Raw genomic sequence first — 24,019 nt, forward strand, 5'->3', positions numbered from 1 at the left:
CCCCCACCCTGACAGGCTCAGCTGTGAAGAGTTCCTGCCAGTGAGCCCCCTGCCGGCTGGGATAGCCCAGGGCTCAGGCTTCTCAGCAGCACCTCCCACTGGCCAGGCCCAGGGCAAGTTGGACAGAGCTGAGAACAGCTCAGGCCACAGGCAGGGAGGCCTCTGCCTGGCCTGATAAGCAGTGCAGAGCAGTGCTTTTCAGGGGCTGGCACTGCTGGGCATTGTCTGTTAATGTTGAATAATTGTTTTAAGATTATTTTCAATAAGGCCTTGCCATTTTTAACTTGCGCTGTGGCCGTGAGCTCTGCCAGAAGTGACTTGTTGGTGTTACCTCCTGAGTTATAAAAGTGAAGAGTTTTTTGTTTGTTTGTTTTTTTCAGATTACTGAGAGTCTTCAGTTAATAGGTAAGTCGCCCCATCCTTATAACTCCAGGTGACACTGACTGGGCTTTATGGGATGAAAGAGGAATGTGAGGCTGGGTGCAGTGGCTCACGCCTGTAATCCCAGTACTTTGGGAGGCCGAGGTGGGTGGATCACGAGGTCAGGAGATCAAGACCATCCTGGCCAACAAGGTAAAATTCCATCTCTACTAAAAATACAAAAATTAGCTCAGCATGGTGGTGCATGCCATGCCTGTAGTCCAGCTACTTGGGAGGCTGAGGCAGGAGAATTGCTTGAACCTGAGAGACGGAGGTTACAGTGAACCAAGATTGCGCCACTATATTCCAGCCTCGATAAGAGTGAGACTCTGTCTCAAAACAAACAAAGGAATGTGTGCTTGGATGATGGGGTGCAGTGGTGAAGGGGCAAAAGGTTTCTTCTCACACATAGACATCATGAGGTTTTCTTTGAGGTCTTTAGAGCCTTCTCTTGTGATGGGATGAAATTCTGAGATCCTAGAAAGGATTCACAAAACGAGTCATCACTGCAGATTCACCAGTTCACCCCTAGGTGTGTGTGGGATTTGGATGGCAGGGAGAAACAGGCACTGAAGATTTGTGGTCAGGACAGGGCAGAGAAGTAACAGAAAGTTGAAAACTCACCAAAGGATCAATAAACCCAGGGCATTTAGAGAAGACTTGTAGTGTACAAAGGAGCCCAGAACTCTGAGGAAACTTGGAGGAAAATATACTTAATTTGATTCAGTAAGGTAGACCCAGTGAAGGGATTGGATGGCGGAGGTGGAGTAGCCTCTGTCCCTGAGGTCACATCCGAACTTAGCGAGGCAGCTTCACTTGGTGAGAGACATGGCTTCAGCTCCTGGCTTCTGCTGCTGTTTGCTGACACAATCTTGTAGTTCAATTTTAATTTTTTAAACAAGGTGTGGGAGAAGGCAGCTTAGCACAATGCTGAATATTATGGGTTCTGGAGTGAAAATTTTTGTCAGGGTTTAAATTTTGGCTTCACTGTCTAGCCTTTTCACCCCAGGCAACTTATTTCCCACATAAAGTGAGTGCTAAGTATGGAGCTGATGTATATGCATCACTGAGAATGTGTTTAGCACATAGTATACACTGAGACGCCACCTCACATTAACTGTATTACTTCATAAAGGATAAGCTATAATTAAAGTTAGAGGAACAAAAGCGACCCTTTTCACAACATTTAAAACATACATGTAAAAATAAATGCAGCAGTTACAAGTCTTACTCTACAAACTCAGATGAGCAGAAATACAACTTTATTTTACTTCTGTAATTTCAAGCTCTTTTTCTGCCCAGGTGAGAAAATTTAACTCCTGAGTCTTCTGGCTTCCTTCCTTTTCCCTAAGGTTGTGTCAAGTCCAAAGCAGTTAGGGGAGGGAGGAGGCCTCTAGTCCTCTGTCAAAAATATTTTGGATTTTTATAGCCATTTATCTTTCTCTGTGTTGAGACTAGGCCCTCCAGGACCCTGTGTTTTGGCCTCAGGAATTGAGGCCATCCAAATCAGCTGCCTGGGTTCCTGTTTGCAGTGGGCCGCATGGGCCTACAGAAGAACAGGGCTGCTCAGGGCTGAGCTGTTTGCTGCCCAGAACCAAGGCTAGGATGAGGAGCTCAGACTCTTCCAGTGGAAGCAGTGCTAGGACTGAGACAGCCGCCCCTGAAGAGGGGATATTGACGTCAGTTGATCTGCCTGGGAAGGTGTTGTAGAGATGAACTTGTGTCATTGCATCTTCCACACAAGCCGTAAAGAAAGCTAATCCTAATGTCCTGGTGAGAAGGGACCAGACTCAAGGAATGTTTCATGTCACAGGATGGTCATAGCCTGCACCGGGACATGAGCCAGGCCAGGCCTGAGTAGAGTGCTGCCCTTGCACTCACTGACTTCATCTTCTCAATTACTTTGTGGAACAGACACTATTGCCCCAGTTGGAATCCTGCTGCTTTGGGAAGTTGCTCTGTTAAGCTTGCAGAGCTATGAAATTGTTATGCTATTTCAAACCTATGAGGGCCTAATTCTACAGACAGACCACAGGGGCTGTTTCACACGACAGCAGGACTCGGCCTGGGGTTGCAGAGATTTCACCAAAGAACATCCAGCAGGAGATGGCCATTGTGAAACCTGTCTTGTCTTGTCTCCTGGCTGAAAGTGGGATGCAGGGCTTAGATTGCCAAGCTTGGGAATTATTTGTGGCTCTGCAGTTCACATTCTGGAGAATGTTCAGGAATATTCAAAAAGTTCTGAGAATAAGGGCCCTCACATATATCAGAACACAAAAGCATTCCAGTTAGGACCTCGTGATAATGAAACTAGAATAAGCAACCCAATGGATAGACTATGAAAGAGAATCCAGATATAGACCTATGTTTAAGAATTTATGACTAAGGTGGCATTTTGAAACAGTAGGGAAGGAGCCCAACAGCAAATGGTTTGGGGATACCTGGGATTTGGATTTGGATACCCTCCACCCAAGATATTACACAGCCTTTTAACACCACCTCCAAAGTAAAGTTCATGGACTAAGAAACTATAGAGTTATGCATAAAAACAAAGCCATAAAAACATTTTCATAATCTTAGCCTTCCTAAACAATACACAAAACCCAGAAATGATAAAGATCAAGCCTCATGAAAATTCAAACAGGGAGGGGAATGGAAGGACCTGGCCAAAGGAGAACTTGGTGTTCTTTGTTTGAAGCTCACACAACGAGAATTTAGGGGATAATGTGATTTAAAACATTGAAAAAGATACTGAAAATTGTGGGCAGTCAGCTTTGTACCATGGCTTTTAAATCCCTCAGTAAGTTCTGGGCTCCCCTTATTGGGGTGAATAAAAGAGATGCTTCCTCCAGGGCTCAGTGCCTGTGAAAATGCCCCCAGGGTTGCTGAGAACCCAGCTGGGAGGCCATCTGCAATCCTGTGATGATTCTAGAAAGAAGTGGGTACTCTGAGGCAGCTTCCTGGAGGTGGTAGGATTTCAGCAGGTGATGTAGGGAAGTTTAAATTTTTTGCCTGAAGGTTTGATAATCTGAGTCTATGAAACAAACGTAAAACACATTAACAGGATAAAACTGGCTTAAAAATTTGTATTATGTGCACACACATGCAAGAGAGTCAAAATATATAAAAAAAAGAAATAGCCAGATGGTTGACACTTTTATAACTACCTTGAAATTACAGAAATAATGGGAGCCCAGAGCACAGCAAGACAGGGAAAGGGAGAAGAGAGACTTGGCTAAAAAAGGTTTTGTTCTGCAGGTGACACCTCCCAGCTGGTGCTCTGTGGAGCCTGTGGTAAGCAAGTCTCTCAGACCCTTAAAGGGGTCCGCCTCTCAGTTTGTCTTTCCTAGATCCAGACACGGGGACTGCAGAGGAAGGCTGTGTGCACCCGCTGTCTACCCCATGGTCTCCTCTGAAGAGGCAGATCTCCCCAACTGAAGACCACATAGCAGGCCCACAGCTGCCTAAGATCCTCTGAACAGCCATCCCAAAATATGGCAAAGCAACCTATTCTGAGGTTAAATGTTGTGGTTTCTTTTAGTGGGAGGCAAGGGTCTTCTGGACTAGGAGGTGGATGTGCATTATCTTCACGTGTCCTAGGTGCTCTGCAGCTCTGCTGGCCACCCTGAGGTGAGTCTGCTCTGCACCAGTCTCACACCTTGCCCAGGGGACGGTAGTGGAGACAGCAGTAAAAGCAGGTCTGTAAAATCAGTAAAGGCTGTAAAAGCAGGTCTGAGGCAGGTGTGGAGATCAGTACAGGGGGCCTGGGCGATGGGCAAAATGTGGCGAGAATGCTGGGAGCCATGGGTGACTGGTTGCGAGCATAGGCACCGTGAGGGCCACTATGGGTTGCAGGGTGTGGATGAGGGGACACAGTTTGCCCCAGAGACCAAATTGGTTTGTGGCAACACCACAGAATTTTTATTTCGTATTTTTAAAATTTTTAATTATTTTTGAGATGGGGATTATTTTTGAGATGGGGTCTCCCTCTTGCCCACACTCAAGCGTAGTGGTGTGATCTTGGCTTACTGCAACCTCTGCCTCCCAGACTCAAGTGATCATTCCGCCTCAGCCTCCTGAGTAACTGGGACTACAGGCGAAAGCCACCACACTGACGTTTATTTTTTGTAGAGGCAGAGGTCTTACTATGTTGCCCAGGCTGGTCTCGAACTCCTGCGCTCAAGTGATCCACCCCTCTCAGCCTCCTGAAGTGCTGGGATTACAGTTGTGAGCCACCATATCCAGTTAGCACCACAAAATTAAGCAGACATGATGAGTCTTTGGCACAGGGGCAAGCCAGGGCCCAGAGAGGTGACGTAGGGCAGGGTTGACTTTTCAGTTCTTACCACCTTCCTTAGGGAAGCTGTGCACCCCTCACAGCTGGGTTCTCAACCACCTGTGCCACCTTGCCTTGTCACACTGTGGATGAGATCAACCTCAAGACAGCACCCTGGGCTCTCACTCGACCCTGGATTCAGGCTCACAGCACACAAACCAAACTGATCCCTAGAAAGGGTCACCTATCACTGCCTAGCAGCACTCTGGTCAGTTTGCAACCTCAAAGTGACATAAGCAGGGAAGCAATTCAGAGCAACATTTATTTATCAAGACAGGTTTTCTGTCACCCAGGCTGGAGTACACTAGTGCAATCATGGGTCACTGCAACCTCTACCTCCTGTGCTTAAGCGCTCCTCCCACCTCAGCCTTCCAAACAGTTGAGACTACAGGCACCCGATGGGGTCTCACCATGTTGCCCAGGCAAACTCCTGTACTCAAGCAATCTGTCCATCTAGGCCTCCTAAAGTGCTGGCCTCTCATTCCGTGTCTGTGTACACCTCACGGCAAGGGCCAGCCTGTTTCCTCCTGGTCACTTCCAAATCTTGCCCTTTTTTTTTTGAACCAACTCTCAGCTGCAATCTTGCTGCTTTTAATTAAACTCGCAGGTACGCAATGTGAGGTAGGAGGGAAGGGAAGGTGGGGATGATAGGGGCATCAGCTCTGGGTGTCGTGGACTGTGAGAGTCAAGAAAGGGAATAGCCTGTCTGACTTGGGTTTGAAAGGGTCCCGCTGGCCATTGCAGTGTGAAACCAGCCAGGCCAATTCTGCATTGTTCCTGCTGTTCCAGGCAGAAGATTAAGCCCAGAGTCAGAAGGGGGCGGGGGTGGGGTGGGAAGAAATGGTCCTTTAGTGAGGGTGGGAGGCCAACAGGATTTCCTGGCATGTTGCAGGTGAAAAGGAAGACACACAGGTGGCTGTGCTTTGGGCCACAGCAGCCCAGAAGCCAGTTGCCATTGCTTTTGATGAGAGAGAGAGTGAGTGAGTGTGGGGCACAGCCCAGAGGGGGGTGTGTTTAGGGTAGATCAGGAGGTACAAGTGTACAGTGGGTGAGCCAGGTTGGGGGTTGTGGGGGAGGCCTGGGTTGCAGGTGTAAGCGTGGGACCCATGTCAGGTTGGTGGTAGGTCATGAACACTGGGCTGGCTCTCAGGTCCTTCCTTCTGGCTTCCCACTCCCAGAGGCTTTCTCCTTCCAGATTCTTAAGCTGGGTGAGGGGCGGGACAGAGCCCTTTCCTGGGGAAGCCGGGCACCCCTCACTGTCCAGGAAAGGGGAGTCCTTCGAACTTCTGGCAGCTTCTCTGCCCCTCCCCTGGCCTCCCCAGGCCTAGACAGGGCTGGGTACTCACCCACCTGTGCCACCTTACTTTGTCACCCAGAAGCACAGCCTTGGGGACCAAGCGGGCCCTCACTGTCCCTTTAAGAAGGGAATTGGCTACTTTGTGTTCACCACCTCTGAGGAAGGTGTGAGAAGAGAGAAGGAAGTGGCTGTTTGGCTGCTGACATGAAGACTTCCTGCGATGAGAACAGAGGCCCAGGTGCCCTGCAGCCCCCAGAACCTGGCCTGGAAGGAGCCATGGGGCGCCGGACCCTGGCCCTGCGCTGGGTGCTGCTGACCCTGTGTGTCACTGTGGGTGAGTGCCAGCACCAGAGAGGAGCAGGGGTTGCAGGGAGGGTATTCTGGGGTGACAGCCCACTGACTCTGCTGCCTTTTCTCAGGGACCCTGGAGGTGTGGGTACAAGTTCAGATGGAGGCCACTGAGCTCTCGTCCTTCATTGTCCGTTGTGGGTTCCTGGGATCTGGCTCCATCTCCCTGGTGACTGTGAGCTGGGGGGGGCCTGATGGTGCCGGGGGGACAAGGCTGGCTGTGTTGCACCCAGAACTTGGCACCCGGCAGTGGGCTCCTGCCTACCAGGCCCGCTGGGAAACCCAGAGCAGCATCTCTCTTGCCTTGGAAGGGCCTGGGGCTAGCAGCCCCTCTGCCAACACCACCTTCTGCTGCAAGTTTGCGTCCTTCCCCGAGGGCTCCTGGGAGGGCTGTGGGAGCCTCCCGCCCAGCTCAGACCCAGGTGGGTCAGGGTGAGGGACCCAGGAGGGCAGGGAGGGGCTTGGGCACCAGCCACCCATTTGATTCTTATCTCTGTGTCCAGGGCTCTCTGCCCCGCCAAATCCTGCCCCTATTCTGCGGGCAGACCTGGCTGGGATCTTGGGGGTCTCAGGAGTCCTCCTCTTTGGCTGTGGCTACCTTCTTCATCTGCTGCGCCAACAGAAGCACTGGTGAGAATCGGGCCCTGTCCATGTCCCCAACACTGGGCTGGCCACATGTCCTGCAGAGCTCTGACCATCCTTGCTCTCTCCCAGGCCTGTCCCTAGGCTCCAGCCGCCCCACATGAGCCCTCAGGCACTGAGATCACAAGGATGGGTGAGGAGAGTGACTGCCTTGGGGACAAAGGGGTGGGGACAGGAGAACTGAGGCTGGGCCCAAGCTGTACAGATTGACTTAACTCTCCTTTCTCTGTGCAGGCACCCAGCCAGGCCTCCCAGGATGCTCTCCATGTCCCTTGTACCACTATAAACACAAGCTTCTGCCCAACTACTTTGGACACGGCTCACTCCCATGGGGAGCCATCCTGGTGGGGATCGTTCCCCACCCACACTGCACACTGGCCCCAGGCCCCTGCAGCCTGGGCCTCCACAGCCTTCCCTGCACGTGGTAGCTTTGTCTCCGTTGAGAATGGACTCTACGCTCAGGCAGGGGAGAGGCCACCCCACACATGTCCCAGCCTCACTCTCTTCCCTGACACTCAGGGGCCCAGGGCCATGGAGGGAGGCTTAGGAGTTCAATGAGAGAGACCATGAGGCTGCTGGGCTTTCCCCCTCTCAGGCCTCCTGGGTGCCACCCACTTACTTTATCCTTGGGCCTCCAGTAAGTGTCCCATGGGTGCCTGGCTGGGCCCACCTGCTGCGGATGTGGTCTGTGTGCACGTGTGGGGGTGTGGGCACAGGCATGTATGTGAGTGACAGAACCCCATTCCAGTTGTTTCCTGCTGTGACACTTCCCCAACCCCTGTAACTAAGACAGCAATACGGTTCCTCTGATGTGGACCTCGGCTGTGCCTGTTCTTCAGGGATGAAGAGATTAGGGAGGCAGAAGCCAGGTGAGAACCAGAGTGGGTTGGGGCCTCGGGGCAGGGCTGGGGTTGGCCCAGGGAGAGGGCAGAGTGTCACAATCTTAGAGAGCTCCCCTGCCTTCCCAGGGTGGCGTGGGACTGAGGGCTTCCTGAGTGACACCTATGGTTAGGGAGATAGGATTGGGGGCTCCCAGTGGGATGGCCCCTGCTCTAATCCCACCGTGTCCTAGAACAGCAGCAAGGGTTCCTGGAGCTCCAGCCTGAGAGAAGTCCCTGTGGTCTGACCTGGCATCCCCCTGCCGGGCTCCCTGCTGTGGCCTGGACTGGGCCCTTGACCTACTCCTTCTACAGCTGGCGTCAGAGGTAGGGAGTGGAGAGTAGGGGGACTCACTTGAAATCTTCCCTCAGTCACTTCCCCCGGCTCCTCTCAGGGCAGGCAGAGGCCTTCACAGATACGGGGGCCTCCCCACAAATGTTCCATCCAGAGCCAGCCCTTCTGCTGGTGGGCCCCGCAGCCTGGGTCTGATCAAGCTTTTCCCAAACGAGACAGAGTGGGTGAGAGGGCTCTGGGCTGCGACACTCCCCAAGAGCGTGGCAGGCCCTAGGTGGCAGGTGTCATTCTGGAGCCAGACTGAGGCTGCCCCCTAGCTGGGGTGAGTACTCCTGGGGAGGGAGGGCACCTGCCCCTCAGCCCCTCCCTGCGGACTGCATGGGGGACTGGCTCAAGGGTGGCCTGCCTGGAGGCTGTGTCCACCTGCACCACCCTCCACAGCCCAATGCCCTGCCCCAGGCAGGCCCTGAAGTGGCCTTGCCGGGACCCAGCCCATCCAGCCCCCAGCTCTGCACTGTGCTGGGAAGAGGATGGTTTCGGCTGGTCAGGCCTACCTTCCTCAGCTGGTGGTCATCCTTCTCCTCCCAGAAGCCCTCAGCACTGGCCTAGGCAGCTCAGCAGTTCCTCCAGGGCTGGGGGCTCAAGGAAGCGAGGAAGGGGTGCTTCAGAGGTCCCTGAGGAGGGTCAGGAAGGCAGGGCTGAGGAGGAAGATGACGAGGGGAGGGGAGAGAGCACTCTGAACCGGGATGGGGTGTAAACAGTGGGGCTTGTAAGGTCTCGGGGGAAGCTTGAGGAGGATCCCGAGAAAGCTGGGTTTCTCTAAGTAGACAAAGGGGGAGCTCTGAGGGGACCCCCATCACCCTAGCCAGGGCCACTTGCCCATCACAGTGGAAGAAGAGTCCCTGGGCCTGCGCTTGGCTTCCATAAGCTTAGGAGGCTGCAGCCAAGCCTGGTCACTGTGGGACTCAAAGCCAAACACCTTGGGACCCAGAAAGTCTCCCCACAGCCAGTATGCTCCTCACTGCCCAGCCTCAAGAGTCAGAGCCAGCAGCAGTGTCAAAGGACGCCCTGAGAGTGCGTGGTGCACTGTGCTATGATGTGTGGTTGGGCCTCAGACGCAGAGACCAGGGTGCTATTGGCTTGGTATGTGTGGAAATTGAGGCTGGAGGGAGCCGATGTGCTCCAGGGGAAGAGCTGAGTCAGCCCAGCAGCAGCACCTGCCTCCCCAAGCCCCCAGCACTCGTGACCCAATGTAAGGTTTTAGCTTTGAATGGACCTGGGTTTGAATCCTGGGGGTCTCTCTGTGGTGGTGTGGTGCCTGCATGCTCACGTTGAGCGTCGCGTACATAAGGGTGATGAAGGCTGTGGTGATGTGAAGATTGTAAACCAGGAGACTCCCAACGACTAACTCTTCCTGGATAGTCTTGTCTAAAAACAAGTCAGGAGGTGGGTATTCTCAGGAAGTCCATTTGACAGATGTGGAGCCTGAGATGCAAAGCAGCACTTTAACCCACCCAGAGGCCCAGGGCTGGGAAGAATAATTCTTGGTGAAGGAGAGCAGCAGGCAGGCCTGGACAAGTGTGTTCCTGGTGGGTGGAGGCACAGCTATCTAATGAGGGTGCTCCGTGAGCAGCCTCACACTTATACCAGGCGGTGTGGCTGACACTGCTCGGGGGCCAGGCCAGATCATGCCTGAAAGGCCTGAGTGCCAGGGCGTAAGTCGAGGGAGAGAGACATCACATTCATACATCACAAGGCTCACTGTTTTTTTTGTTGGTGGTGGTGGTGGTGGCGTTTTGAGACAAAGTCTTGCTCTGTCACCCAAGCTGAAGTGCAGTGGTGGAATCTTGGCTCACTGCAGCTTCAACCTCCTGGGCTCAAGTGATGCTCCCACCTCAGCCTCTGAAGGAGCTGGGACCACAGGCATAATTTTTGTAATTTTCTTTTTTCTTTCTTTTTTTTTTTGTAGAGATGAGGTTTCACTATGTTGTCCAGGCTGGTCGCAAACTATGGGCTCAAGTGATCTCCCTGCCATGGCCTCCCAAGGTGCTGGGATGACAGATATGAGCCACTGACTGTGCCTAGCTAAGCCTCGCTGTTAACAGGTCAATATCCCCAAATTGATCTCTTTACTATATATTTTTTTGAGACGGAGACTTTGGCCCAGGCTGGAGTGCAGTGGCGTCATCTCAGCTCACTGCAACCTCCACCTCCCAGCTTCAAGTAATTCTCCTGCCTCAGCCTCCCGAGTAGCTGGAATTACAGGCGTGCACCAACACACTGAGATAATTTTTGTATTCTTTAGTGATGCTGGAGTTTTGCCAAGTTGTCCAGGCTGTTCTCAAACTTCTGGGCTCAAGTGATCCTCCAGCCTCAGTCTCCCAAAGTGCCGTGATTACAGGTGTGAGCCACCGTGCCTGCCAAAAGGGAATCCTTACAGAAGAAGGAGTGGCAGGGGCAGGAACGCTGTCAGAGACGGCGTGGTGGCCAAGGCTACTACAGCAAGTTGGCTGCTTCCTGTGAACCCACAGGGTGAGGGCTCAGTTCCACAAGACTGCCCTGCATCAGATGCCAGTTGCAAGCTCACGTCATGGCTGTGCTTCTGACATAGGACTATAAAAATTGAGGTTCCCACGATCCCCTTCTTGGGTTCCATTAATTTTCTAGAGGGGCACCCAGAACTCAGGGAAACCCTTTGCTCACATGTGCCCCTTTATTATAAAGGATATTATAGGGCTGGGCGACATGGCTCATGCCTGTAATCTCTGTGCTTTGCAAGGTAGAGGGGGGAGGTTCGCTTGAGCACAGGAGTTTGAGACCAGCCTGGGCAACACAGCAAGACCTTGTCTCAAAATAAAAATAAAAATATGGGATATTACAAAGGATAGAGATGAACGGCCAGATGTAAGAGATACATAGAGGGAGGCCTGGGGAGAGGGTGCAGAGCTCCCGTGTGTTCTGCAGGCACCCAACTCTCTAGGAAGCTCCATGTGTTGTTATCCAGAAGCCCTCTGCATGCCTTTTGGGTTTTTATAAGCTTTACTGTAAAAGCATGATTGGGCCAGGCACAGTGGCTCATGCCTGTAATCCCAGCTCATTTTGAGGCCAAGGCTAGGGAATCACTTGAGGCCTCAGGGGACAATCGAGGCTGCAGTGAGCTGTGATTGTACCATTGTACTCCAGGCTGGGTGACAGAGAGAGACCCTGTCTCAAAAAAACAAAACAAGCAAAAAAACCTGGCTGATGTGGTGAAACTCCATCTCTACTGAAAATGATTGTTGCCTGATCCCCAACCTTGGAAGATGCCTCCATGCCCTCCAGGCACATTTGGGCAGCACTGACTGCGCTGGGTGACAAGGACCCCAAGTTACACCAGCCAGTGCCCAGCCCTCAAGCACCTCCCTGTGCAGCAGGAAGACAACACAGAAAAGGGAAGCATGGTTGTCACAGAGGACTGCCAGCTGATGTCATTAAATGAGGAAGTGGTCAGCCACTGAGCCCCAGGCTCAGACCTGATGCCACAGTGGACGTTTATGTGCCATGTGACCTCAGGCCAGGCTCAGAACCACCCTCAGGGCCTCCATTTCTTCTTATGCAAATTGAGGAACATAACAGACTCTGCCTACCTCCTGGGATTGTTGGGAGAGTTACAAGCTCTTTCAAAATGCACCTGCTGGCAGGGCGCTGTAATCCCAGCATTTTGGGAGGCCTAGGCGGGTGGATCACCTCAAGTCAGGTGATCCTGACCAAGCCTGGCCAACATGGTGAAACCTCGTCTCTGCTACAACTACAAAAGTTAGTCAGGCGTAGTGGCGGGTGCCTGTAGTCCCAGCTACTCAGGAGGCTGAGGCAGGAGAATCGCTTGGACCTGGAGGCAGAGATTGCAGTGAGCTGAGATGGTGCCACTGCACTGCAGCCTGAGTGTCAGAGTGAGACTCCTCTCAAAACAAACAAACAAAAATTTTAAATAAGTAATTAAAAAGCATCTGTCATTTCATTCCATCAGGTATGGCCAGCCGGGCAGACATGGAAATGAGGGTCATGAGGGAGGCAGTGTATCCTCACAGATCCCCAGAAACGGGAGACACAGTAAGCCATGGAGGGCCACTCAGGAAAGCACCACGGTGCCTCAGGGGCAGAGCAAGCCAAGGGGAATCCTGGGTGAGACCCTTTGGAAAAGACAAGGCAGGGTATGCAGGTTTAGGATTGGCTAGTTAGAACTCTGGGGAGTAGGGGCTGTCACCGGTTGGTGCATGACCCAGGGAGATGAAGGCAGAGAAATAGCCTCTCCTGGAGGGTGAGAGCCAGCTAGAAGAGCTGGTTCAGGGCTGGGCCCTGGATTAGTTGTTTGCATATGAAAGGCACATCCTCAGAGGGGTCTTTTACTAGCTCTAAGAACTCTCTCCGGTCTTGGAGGTCTGAGATGCGAGAACATCAGCAATACAGAGGGCTGGGCACGGTGCCTCACACCTGTCATCCCAGCACTGAGGGAGGCCGAGGCAGGAGGAGCCCTTCAGCCCAGGAGTTTGAGACCAACCTAGACAGCAGTGAGACCCCCTCATTCAAAAAAAATAAAATAAAATAAGCCATGTGTGGTGGTGTGTGGCTGTGGTCTCCACTACTCATGAGGCTGAGGTCAGCAAATCACTTGAGCCCAGGAGGTCCAGGCTGAGTGATGGCGATTGCGCCCCTGCACTTCAGCCTAGGGGAGGATTGTACCTTGAGGAGGGTACAGCCTGATTCCAGAAGCTTCACAGCAAGTCTTGAAGTCAGGTATTATCACTCTTCCACCTTCATTCTTCATTTGTAAAGACCTTTTGGCTATTCTAGGTCTTTTGAATTACTGTAAGAATTTTACAGTCGGCTTGTGGACTCCACAAAGCCTACAGGATGTCGATTGGGACTGGAGGAAAGCAGGAACAGTGTAGGCAGGGCAGGGGTGGATGTAGCCAGTGAGGAAAGGAGGGTGGTTGTTGGGGTAACATGGGGACATCCAAGCAGTGGTTCTCAAAACGTGGTGCGGGGTCCTGGCCCCCTCCCTGCCCCTGCTCCCCACACGTGGCTTCCCATGCCTCTCCCATGGCCACTTGTGCTAAAGGGCTGCATTCAGGCTCTGCTCATGTTGGAATCATGCCCTCCTCCTCCTGGAAGCCCCATCTGTGAGAGAGCCACAGCCTCAGGCTCAGTCCCAGGCCCTGTCACTGCTGTTGAGGAGGGAGGATGAACAAACCCGGGAGACCTCACACCATCCCAGAGCAGAAATCTTGACACAGAAAGGAATCTCCCATGGGGGTTCAGCTGGGTCCAGAGCCCAGAAAGTGACATCAATGTGCACCTTGCATCTAAGGAGACAGCACATGGTGAGGTGGCTGGCCTGAGGCCACTGGGCAGCTTGTGCCCTCCAGAGCTACCCAGAGGATGTTGTGTAAAAGTTCTATGTGGCCCCTACCTTGGATGGTCCAGTAAGCAGGTGACCTTCTAGCCATGTCCCCAGGCAGGGCAGGCCACCCTCTTGAGGCCCTGCCCAGGCAGCCAGGGGGTCCCTTGTCCTCTCTTCAGCCCATCTGTCCAGTTGGGATGAGTTCAGCCTAAAGATCCCATGCCTCAGTTTCCCTGTGGGTTGAATGGAGATAATGTGTCACCTCAGAATGTTGTGACGCAGAGAATGAGGTGTTTAGGGTCTAGTTCAGAGGGAGTGGTTCCCTGAGCACGAGGAACCTGTTTCCTCAGGCCTGTGAAGGGAGGGAGGGCGGGGCAGCCTGGCTGGCCCTGGGAAGCACAGAGGAGCCTATCTACTGGGACCAGGAAGAGACTAAGAGAAAGGAGGCCCGTGCCTGCCTGCTTCTGTCTCACGAAGGCTGAGGCCACTTCCTCTGGCGAAATCCTGCCTTCCTGCCCCCATGGCCCCTCAGCCGATGCCTCCTCACCCTGGAGAGGGTGGGCAGAGCATCCTACAGAGGGAGCCCTGTGGGCCATCAAAGCTCCCCGCCCCAGTGACCACCTCCAGGCAAAGGCTGGCAGATCCCCTGTTAGAGACAGTCCCAGGACTGTGCAGGGGAGGGGGGGGCCCACTGCTACTCTGAGCCTTCCCTTCCTTCTGTCCAAGGAAGCTTCTGGATCAGCCAGGAGCTCAGGTGTATGGATGAACAACCTGAGGGGCTGCATGAGGGGACGGCCTCCTGGGGCTCCCCAATCCCCAAGTTCCTGCACTCAGAAGTTGAGGCCCAGAGATTCCGCCCTGTGGCCAGGCCCAGACATCCTGGTAAAGAGGGCTCCAGTCCAGGACCCATCACTGCAAGTCACGTGGACTGGGGCAGGGCTTCTCCAAGCCCCGTTCCCTCCTGTGTAGGGCAGGGAGGTCAGAGGGGACCCTGCAGATCCAGTCTCATGTCTGTGGGTCCAGGGGTAACCTCGAGAAGGCCCAGTCTCTGTGTAGGGGATCATCAGCCCCCTGAACCCTTGTGCAAGGTCATGGTCCCTGCACCAAGGGAGTGGGCCTGGGGTGGGAAGAGGCCAGCGGGGCAGTGGTGAGCCCCTGACAGGAAGGGAGAGGGACAGAGGACAGCTGGGGCTCTGGTGCTTGGGCTGGGGGCTAAGTGCCTGTGACCTCCACCATCCTCCCTCCTCCTCCTCTCTAAGGACTGAATCTGGGGCACAGCAGGGCAGACTCAGGCCTGTCTTTCCTCTCCCTGAAAGAGCCTGCACTGGCCCTAGGCAGAGAGAAGGATGAGAAGTGAGGCTGAGTGAGGTGGGGTTGCAGAGACCCAGGTGGGAGGAGCCCAGCCAGCCAAGCCCAGGCCCAGCCCCAGCCCCTCAGCAGCAGGATGGGGACTAGGGCCCTTGGGTTGGGTGACTTGGTGCTGACCACAAGGGAGGACCTTTTGCAATAAGGCAAAAAAAGCCGGATGGATAAAGGAAGTGTTGGTCACTCTGGAGGCACATGGGTTTGGGGAAGGCTCCCGGCCGCCATAGCCCTCTGTGGAGCCTGATCCCGGCTCTCCTCACTCACCTCAATCCCCAGGCAGCCCATCCACAGGGCCCCTCTCCTGCCTGGACGGCTCTGCTGGTCTCCCTGTGCCCTGGAAGAGAGCAAGGCCATGGGTCGGACCCTGCTGCTGCCCCTGCTGCTGCCGCTGCCAGTATTCCTGCAGGCTGGTGAGTGCCCTGGACGGCCCTGGAACCACAGGAAGGGCCAACCCGAGACAAGGGTGGGACATCTGGGTGAGGGGCCAGACTCCCACCCCAGCAAACAAGGTCCCACAGGGATGGGTGACCCCCATTTCCTCCTCCTTCTGCCTCCCCCATGCCCAAAGAGTGAGAGACCCAGGCCAGAGGCCAGTCTAGCCACCTGTCACATGACAGCCTGTGGGTGAGGGTGCGGGAGGGTCTGGGGTCATCCTCTTCCTGTCCCAGGGTGGCTTCAAGGTCTCTCCCTGACTCCCTCCCTTCCTCCTCTAGGTGGCTCCGCAGGATCCAGTCCAGGGTACCCCTATGGGGTCACTCAACCAAAATACCTCTCGGCCCCCATGGGTGGCTCTGTGGAGATCCCCTTCTCCTTCTATCACCCCTGGGTGTTAGCCAGACCTCCCAATGTGAGAATACGCTGGAGACGGGACCACTTCCATGGGGAGGTCTTCTACAGCACAAGGCCACATTTCATTCACAAGGATTTCTCAGACCGGCTCTTCCTGAGCTGGAAAGAGGGTCAGGAGAGCGGCTTCCTCAGGATCTCAAACCTGCAAACGGAGGACCAGTCTGTGTATTTCTTCCAAGTCCAGCTGGACATACAGACAGGTGACATAAACAAATCAGAGACAAAGAAGTGGCAGTCCATTGAGGGAACCAACCTCACCATCACCCAGGGTGAGTCCAGCTGTCCTGGCACCTGCCTCGCTCACCACTGTGAAGGTTTTGGTGACCAGTGACATCTTCACATGTAAACCTGGTCATCTGGATTGAAAGCTGTTAGCATTTCACCCTGTTACGCTGTCCCTGTGTGGGCTTCTGAGAGCAGCTCCCCCATCCCAAATGTTCCCTAGCCATGCCTCTCACCTAGACTCTTGGGCCCCAGGGGAGGGTCTGCTCATTCCTCATCCCTCCCCAGCTGTCATGACCACCACCTGGAGGCCCCGCAGCGCAACCACCACAGCCAGGCTTGGGGTCACAGAGGGCAAAGGGCGCTCAGAGTCTTGTCATCTAAGTCTGGAGACTGCTGTGGGGGTGGCAGTGGCTGCTGCTGTGCTCAAAACTGTGATTTTGGGATTTATGTGCCACCTCTGGTGGAGCAGAAGGAAAGGTAAGTGCCCAGAACCCGCCTCCTCCCCAACCTCCCAGCTGGGGTTCTCAGAGCCCGCCTGCAGCTAAGGGGCTTCTGAGATACCCAGACCCTGCCGGCTCCCCTCAAGCCCACTGAGGCGGACTCTGTGGCCTGTGCTGGGGCGTCTGCAGTGAGGGCTCCTGCAGTGGGGTGGTGCGGGGTCACATGTGAGAGCCCCCAGCCCTCTCCATACAGCCGATGCCTCCGAGTTCTTCCTTCTCAGTCATCACTCATCAACCCGCCCTGAAGCTTCCTGGGGAGGGGAGGGTCTGCCCTGTGAAAAAGACAGAGCAGAAGGGACCAGAAGTGGGCTGGGCTCAGCAGGCACTGGCCAACTGCCCACCTGCCACAGCCTGGCTTGAAAGTGGAGAAGCAAAGTAGATAAAGCATAGGTTCTGCTCTCAGGGACCTGGGGGCTTGGGGTTGTCATTTGCCTCAAGGACTAATTGCTTCATTGAGAAAGAACTATGGTAGCGTTAAACAAGGGTGGGAGAAAAGAGAGGTAATCAGGGAGGACTTCTCAGAGCAGGTGACATCTGCAGATGTTTTAAAGAAGAAAAGAATTAACCCGGCAAGAAGTGAGGGTGGTATAGAAGTCACTCACTTTCCTTGTGGGTGGAGGAAGCCATTCCACTAGCTGTAGGAAGCTCAGTGCTGGTGGAGGAGATAGGAGAGGAAGGAAGACGACTTTGGAAATCACACCCAAGAGCCTCTGATCCCAGAGGGAGCATGAAGCAGTGAAGGGGCATCCTGAGCTCCCGTAAGAGACCTCAATCTGTAGAGGAACAGCCAGAGGTGGGCCACGCTGGGTCAGTGCAGTGCAGGGATGAGGTGAAGAGATGGAAAGGGCCAGATCCTAGAAAAGATAAAGTAATAAAAACCAATGAGATTGACTGTTAGATTGATGTAGGGGGAGGGAGCGGGAAGAAGCCTGTTTCCACTTGGGTGCATGGGGCTATGATGAAACCACCAAGTCCAGTAGAGAAGAGAGGAAGAGAGCATGTTTGGAGGGGAACGGTGCCTCGTTTAGTCAGAATCTGTTGTACGGGAGTGGCATCTCAGCAGAGTTGTCCATTGGAAACTTGGATGTACACATTTACAGCTCAAAAGAGAGGACAAGGCTCAAGGCAGCATTGAGTTCCACCTCAATATCCTCCGACCCTGATAGTAAGATACCATCAAGAAAGTCTTCAGGCCAGGAGGCCAGGTGCGGTGGCTCATGCCTATAATCTCAGCACTTTGGGAGGCTGAGCCTGGCGGATCACCTGAGGTCAGGAGTTCATGACCAGTCTGACCAACATGGTGAGACCCCGTCTCAATTAAAAACACAAAAAAACAGCTGGGAGTGGTGACGGACACCTGTAGTTCCAGCTACTCAGGAGGCAGAGGTTGCAGTGAGCTAAGACGGTGCCAGTGCACGCAGCCTGGGTGACAGAGCAAGACTCCGTCTAAAAATAGAAAAAAACAAAAGTCTTCAGTGAAAGGAGATTCCCCCTATCAGCTATGAAAGCACAGAAGGGAGGAGCATGGGGATTGGGGCTGCCTGCAGTTAGATCCTGGCCTCACACCCTCACCAGGGAAACAAGCTCATGGATACAAAGTCTGTGAGCCTCAACTTCCTGATGGGCAAAGTGAGTGAAGATACTGCCTATGTGGGGCTGTCCTGACGATTAAATGTGCTATGTTGAGAATAGATCCTAGCAGAGGGTGTGCACACAGGAGCATCAGCACTTACAATGATTAAACAGTGGGCATGAAAACCACACAAGCTCGCATATTAATACACAAATAAACCAATGGAAGGAAAGGAGCACCATATAGCAGCATGGAAACAAATCCAAATCTAGGTGCAAATTTAGTTGGTTAAAAAGCAGCATTTCTACATCAATAGAGGAACCATGAGTAATTCAGTGAATAGTGCTGGAACTATTCAGTAGCCATCTGAGAAAAAGTAGTGTGACCTTCCTACCTCATAATTTCCCCCAAAAATAAATTCCACAGAGCAAAGATTTAAATGAGGAAAGATATAACCCTATCTCTAGAAGAATGCATGTGATATTATTTTATAACCATAGAGTGGAGACAGTCTCACTCAGTATGACCAAACCCAGAAGCCATGAATTAAAATATTGATAAATTTAACTATATAAAATTTTTTTTGCTGGGTGAGGTAGCTCACATCTGTGATCCCAGCACTTTGGGAGGCTGAGGCAGGTGGGTCACCTGAGGTTAGGAGTTCAAGACCAGACTGGACAACATGGTGAAATAAAAATACAAAAATTAGCTGGGCATGGTGGTGGGCACCTGTAATCCCAGCTACTCAGGAGGCTGAGGCAGGAGAATCACTTCAACCCAGGAGGCGGAGGCTGCAGTGAGCCAAGATTGCGCCACTCATTCCAGCCTGGGCAACGCAGTGAGACTCCATCTAAAAAAAAAAACCCATTTTTTCCTAAAAACTCCTGAGGCACAAAAAACACAGTGCCTGTCTCCTGAGAATGAGGAAGAGATGGGGAGAGTTCATGAGAAAGTTCAACATAGTCCCAGGGGTAGTGGGAAGTGGGGTTTGAGGACTCAGTTCAGATGAGAAACCATGAGTCCGAGTAAAAGGGATTATTATATATGACTGTGTTTTTTTTCCAGCACAAGAGGGGAAGAGGGAAGTGGGGTTTGAGGATGCAGCTCAGATGAGAAACCATGAGTCCGAGTAAAAGCATTGTTGTATATGATTGTGTTTTTTCCCCAGCAAGAGTCAACCATTCAGGTTTAAAAACCTTAGGGATTTGTGTTGGTCTGGAAATGTGGTCAACTGGCACCACCAGGGACTAGAAGTAACAGTGGCTTACACAAGACTGATTTGGGTTTGTTTTTTCCCCCCACCTCGTGTAAACAGATCTGGAATCAGAGAGCAGACGCCACTCTTCTTAGATATGAATGTTCCTACCTTCTGATCCACCAGCCCTGATGCTGGCTTCTGTCCTGAAGGCTGCCTCATGGTCCATCATGGCTGCATGGGTTCCAGCCACTACTTCTGGTACCTGGCAGGACACAAGAGGATGAAAGAAACAACAAAAATGCTATGCTCCAACTTTGTTTCCTTTTTTTTTTTTTTTTGAGACAGAGTTTCCCTCCTGTTACCCAGGCTGGAGTGCAATGGTGCGATCTCAGCTCACCGCAACCTCAGCCTCCTGGGTTCAGGCAATTCTCCTGCCTCAGCCTCCTCAGTAGCTGGGATTACAGGCACACAAAACGATGCCCAGCTATTTTTTGTATTTTTAGTAGAGACGGGTTTTCACCATGTTGACCAGGATGGTCTCGATCTCTTGACCTCGTGATCCACCCGCCTCGGCCTCCCAAAGTGCTGGGATTACAGGCTTGAGCCACCGTGCCCGGCCTTCTGTTTCCTTTTAAAGAGTCTTCCTGAAAGATCTAACCACAACTTCTGCTTATGTCTTACGGGCTAGAATTTAGTCGCATATTCCACAGCTGTGTGTAGGGGAGACCTCACTCCAAATACAATCATTTTTTTGTAACTAATTAATAATAATTGAATAGGTGTTGGGTAAGCAAGTAGCATTCCTGCCACAGGACACCTCCAGGATTAGAGATTTTCTGGCTAAGTGAGGCAGAAAGACAGGAGATCAGGAGATCACAGAAGGTCAAGCAGCTAGTGAGAGAGCAGCAATGGACAGCAGGGGGGTCAGCAGGAGGCTTAGATAATCTGCAAAATAGCAGATTACAAAGGGTCAAGACTCAATGAGGTTCAACAAGAGCTATAGTGGGATAATGACCAAAGACAGAGGGAACACTTCCAGGTTCATTCTGTGAGGTCAGCAACAGCGTGACCTAAAAGCCAGATAAAGACCCTGCAAGAAAAACAACACAAAAACTATAGACAAAAAGGCTGGTGAACTTTGTTTTTTTTTGAGATAAAGTCTTGCTCTGTCCCCAGGCTGGAGTGCAGTGGCATGATCTCTGCTCACTGCAACCTCTGCCTCCTGGGTTCAAGCAATTCTCCTGCCTTACCCTCCGGAGTAGCTGGGATGAAAGGTGCCCGCCACCACACCTGGCTAATTTTTGTAATTTTAGTAGAGACGGGTTTTTGCCATGTTGGCCAGGCTGATCTGGAACTCCTGACCTCAGGTGATCTGCCCCCCTCAGCCTCCCAAAGTGCTGGGATTTTCACAGGTGTGAACCACCGCACCCAGCCTAGGTGTTACGCTGGATGGAGTGAAAGTTGAAACATGAAAATGATACTAGCAGTTAATATTTCAGAGTTTCCAGTCCCAACATTAAAAACAAAAAGTCCTGTAGAAGTGGAAGGTGGGGCCCCTGGAGTTGAGGGGTGCCATGAGGTCTGGGCTCAGAGAGTGTCTCTGTGGACACAGAGCTCTCCCAGGAGGAGGCTGGATGGTGGAGAGGATGTCTGTAGACCAGGGGCCCAGTGCTTGGGAAACACTGCAAGGATGCCAGGGGGACAGGAGGGGCAGGGTGCAGTGGGAGAGGCAGCAGAGGATTCAGGGTGGGATCAGTCAGAGTGGAGGGAAGGCCGAGCAGTGGCTACAGAACTCAAATAGCCACAAACATGAGTCCCAAGCACCAGGCTCCCAAGGCTGGAGAGCAGACACAGCCACCACCCAGAAGGAAAGCACAGGTGTGGTATCCTTGAGGACCTGGAGGGAGTGGGGGGTACCTGTGTCATGGGGAGAAGAGGGACAGGTGGGCGAGGGCTCAGTGGTGGAGGGAGCCAAGTTGGGGCTGAGCAGGGAGCTCAGGAGAGAAGGAAGCCAAGGGACGGTGTTGGGATGAGGGAGTCTCAGGAGGTGACATGGAAGACAACAGGGAGGGCAGGTGGGGGGGCCTCAGCGTACCAGCTGAGTCCCAGCGTATTCCTGATGGGTTTGGGCGGAGCTGCTCTGCTGCTTTGGTCCCTCTAAGGAGGGCCTCAGCCTAGGGCACAGCAGAGAAGGCAGATGGAGACTGCCATCACCTGGATGTCACCCTGACTCACTGTTGGTCCCCCTACAGGTCAGCAGCCAACTAAACCCACAACCCGAGGCAAGTGAGAGCCCAGAGAGAGGGGCCTGCACATGGGTAGGCAGGGCTGGGCCAGTTGAGTGCTGGGCCTCCCCAAGGGGGTTGGGGATGCAGGTGAGGGCAGGGGCTGGTTTGCAAAGCAGGGAGTGTGCTGCTAAGAACCCACAAATCCATTCTGTCACAAATTCTCCCGAGTCTTTGCCACCACTCCCTGAAATCTGATCTCTGAAGCAATTGCCTCACTTGTCTTACTGTAATAATCCTAGCTCTGGATCTAAACACATTTCTCTTCCTGCAGATCGCAGGGCCCCAAGCAGTGATTTCGGACCAACACAGTGTGGGGATAAGGGATATGTATTAACCCTGGAGGATGTTATGTGAGACCTGCTTCTGAGTCCTCCACACGGGGTTCCCCACCGGGAAGATACATAGAGAGCACCCTGAGGACCTTTAAAACCTGGGTACCTGAATCACCTGCTGGAGAGATACCTACAAGAGCCTTTATCAGGATCATCCACACTGCAATGTTACAGGGATGAGGTCTGAACTCCACTGAATTAAACCACTGGCATTTGGGGGCTGTTCATTGCAGCAGTAGTAAGATTTCCTTTATCCTCTCCAAGGATGAAAAAATATTAAGATACAATTTATTTTGCTTACCATACACACCTGTTCTCCTCGTCCACATTTTCCAGTCTGCACAGTGGTTGTCTTCTATGGCAGGGGTTTTGGGGATTAGTGGGAAACACTGCTGATACTTCTCTGTGCATCTCCCACAAACACAGCTGCCAAGCGCCCATTCCTGCTCTGCAGTACCTACGTCCAGTCGTGAAGTAGGGAGCATCCCCGCTAGAAACAGATGGTGCTCACAGATTTAATGTGGTAGGAAGCAAGTTTAAGAAAGACAACTTTTTTTTTTTTTTGAGACAGAGCCTCACTCTATCATCACCCAGGCTGGAGTGCAGTGGTGTAATCGCTCCTCACTGCAATCTCTGCCTCCTGGGTTCAAGCCATTCTTGTGCCTCAGCCTCCCAAGTAGTTGGGATTACAGGCGTGCACTCCCACACTCAGATAATTTTTGTATTTTTTAGTGGTACCGGAGTTTCACCAAGTTGTCCAGGCTGGTCTCAAACTTCTGGGCTCAAGTGATCCTCCAGCCTCAGTCTCCTAAAGTGCCGTTGATTACAGGTGTGAGCCACCGTGCCTGCCAAAAGGGAATCCTTACAGAAGGAGTGGGCAGGGGCAGAATGCTGTCAGAGACGGCGTGGTGGCCAAGGCTACTACAGCAAGTTGGCTGCTTCCTGTGAACCCACGGGGTGAGGTCTCAGTTCCACAAGACTGCCCTGCATCAGATGCCAGTTGCAAGCTCACGTCGTGGCTGTGCTTCTGACACAGGGCTATAAAAATTGAGGTTCCTGCCGGGCGCAGTGGCTCAAGCCTGTAATCCCAGCACTTTGGGAGGCCGAGGCAGGTGGATCACGAGGTCAAGAGATTGAGACCATCCTGGTCAACATGGTGAAACCCCGTCTCTACTAAAAATACAAAAAATTAGCTAGGCATGGTGGTGCGTGCCTGTAATCCCAGCTAATCAGGAGGCTGAGGCAGGAGAATTGCCTCAACCCAGGAGGCTGAGGTTGCGGTGAGCTGAGATCGCGCCATTGCACTCCAGCCTGGGTAACAAGAGCGAAACTCCGTCTCAAAAAAAAAAAAAAAAAAAATTGAGGTTCCCACGATCCCCTCCTTGGGTTCCATTAATTTTCTAGAGGGGCACCCAGAACTCAGGGAAACCCTTTGCTCACATGTGCCCCTTTATTATAAAGGATATTATAGGGCTGGGCGACATGGCTCATGCCTGTAATCTCTGTGCTTTGCAAGGTAGAGGGGGGAGGTTCGCTTGAGCACAGGAGTTTGAGACCAGCCTGGGCAACACAGCAAGACCTTGTCTCAAAATAAAAATAAAAATATGGGATATTACAAAGGATAGAGATGAACGGCCAGATGTAAGAGATACATAGAGGGAGGCCTGGGGAGAGGGTGCAGAGCTCCCGTGTGTTCTGCAGGCACCCAACTCTCTAGGAAGCTCCATGTGTTGTTATCCAGAAGCCCTCTGCATGCCTTTTGGGTTTTTATAAGCTTTACTGTAAAAGCATGATTGGGCCAGGCACAGTGGCTCATGCCTGTAATCCCAGCTCATTTTGAGGCCAAGGCTAGAGAATCACTTGAGGCCTCAGGGGACAATCGAGGCTGCAGTGAGCTGTGATTGTACCATTGTACTCCAGCCTGGGTGAGAGAGAGAGACCCTGTCTCAAAAAAAGACAAAACAAGCAAAAAAACCTGGCTGATGTGGCTAAACCCCATCCCTACCGAAAATGATTGTTGACTGATCCCCACCCTTGGAAGATGCCTCCATGCCCTCCAGGCACATTTGGGCAGCACTGACTGCCTGGCACAT

At 52.7% G+C, this 24,019-nt stretch overlaps 2 protein-coding genes and 1 long non-coding RNA gene across 4 annotated transcripts; 2 read left to right on the forward strand and 1 right to left on the reverse strand.

Moving 5' to 3' along the window:
* The first annotated feature begins 5,629 nt into the window (after window positions 1–5,629).
* PVRIG (PVR related immunoglobulin domain containing) lies at window positions 5,630–7,856 on the forward strand. The gene is made up of 5 exons (XM_003934194.4): window positions 5,630–6,387; window positions 6,473–6,823; window positions 6,905–7,031; window positions 7,116–7,176; window positions 7,278–7,856. Exons 1-5 carry the CDS (start codon window positions 6,258–6,260, stop codon window positions 7,599–7,601), a joined length of 993 nt encoding a protein of 330 aa, XP_003934243.3. The 5' UTR covers window positions 5,630–6,257; the 3' UTR covers window positions 7,602–7,856.
* A 2,298-nt stretch (window positions 7,857–10,154) lies between these two features.
* LOC120360359 (uncharacterized) lies at window positions 10,155–23,302 on the reverse strand. The gene is made up of 7 exons (XR_005576875.2): window positions 22,228–23,302; window positions 19,475–19,568; window positions 17,138–17,389; window positions 16,064–16,807; window positions 15,731–15,952; window positions 15,226–15,390; window positions 10,155–13,829 (listed from the first exon to the last, which is right to left on the reverse strand). It is a non-coding gene; the product is annotated as an uncharacterized LOC120360359 (long non-coding RNA).
* Window positions 15,289–22,158, forward strand: LOC120360358 (paired immunoglobulin-like type 2 receptor beta). Of its 2 annotated transcripts, XM_074390530.1 has the most exons (5): window positions 15,289–15,371; window positions 15,675–16,079; window positions 16,321–16,516; window positions 17,127–17,148; window positions 17,568–22,158. In XM_074390530.1, exons 1-5 carry the CDS (start codon window positions 15,314–15,316, stop codon window positions 17,760–17,762), a joined length of 876 nt encoding a protein of 291 aa, XP_074246631.1. In that variant the 5' UTR covers window positions 15,289–15,313; the 3' UTR covers window positions 17,763–22,158. The 2 variants fall into 2 exon arrangements, with proteins under 2 accessions (XP_074246631.1, XP_039316322.2); XM_039460388.2 differs by lacking the exon at window positions 17,127–17,148 and having other exon boundaries at window positions 16,321–16,512; window positions 21,866–22,158.
* Window positions 23,303–24,019: the final 717 nt, after the last annotated feature.

Source organism: Saimiri boliviensis, chromosome 20 (genome assembly GCF_048565385.1).
Source record: "Saimiri boliviensis isolate mSaiBol1 chromosome 20, mSaiBol1.pri, whole genome shotgun sequence".
In the NCBI taxonomy this organism is placed as follows: domain Eukaryota; kingdom Metazoa; phylum Chordata; class Mammalia; order Primates; family Cebidae; genus Saimiri; species Saimiri boliviensis.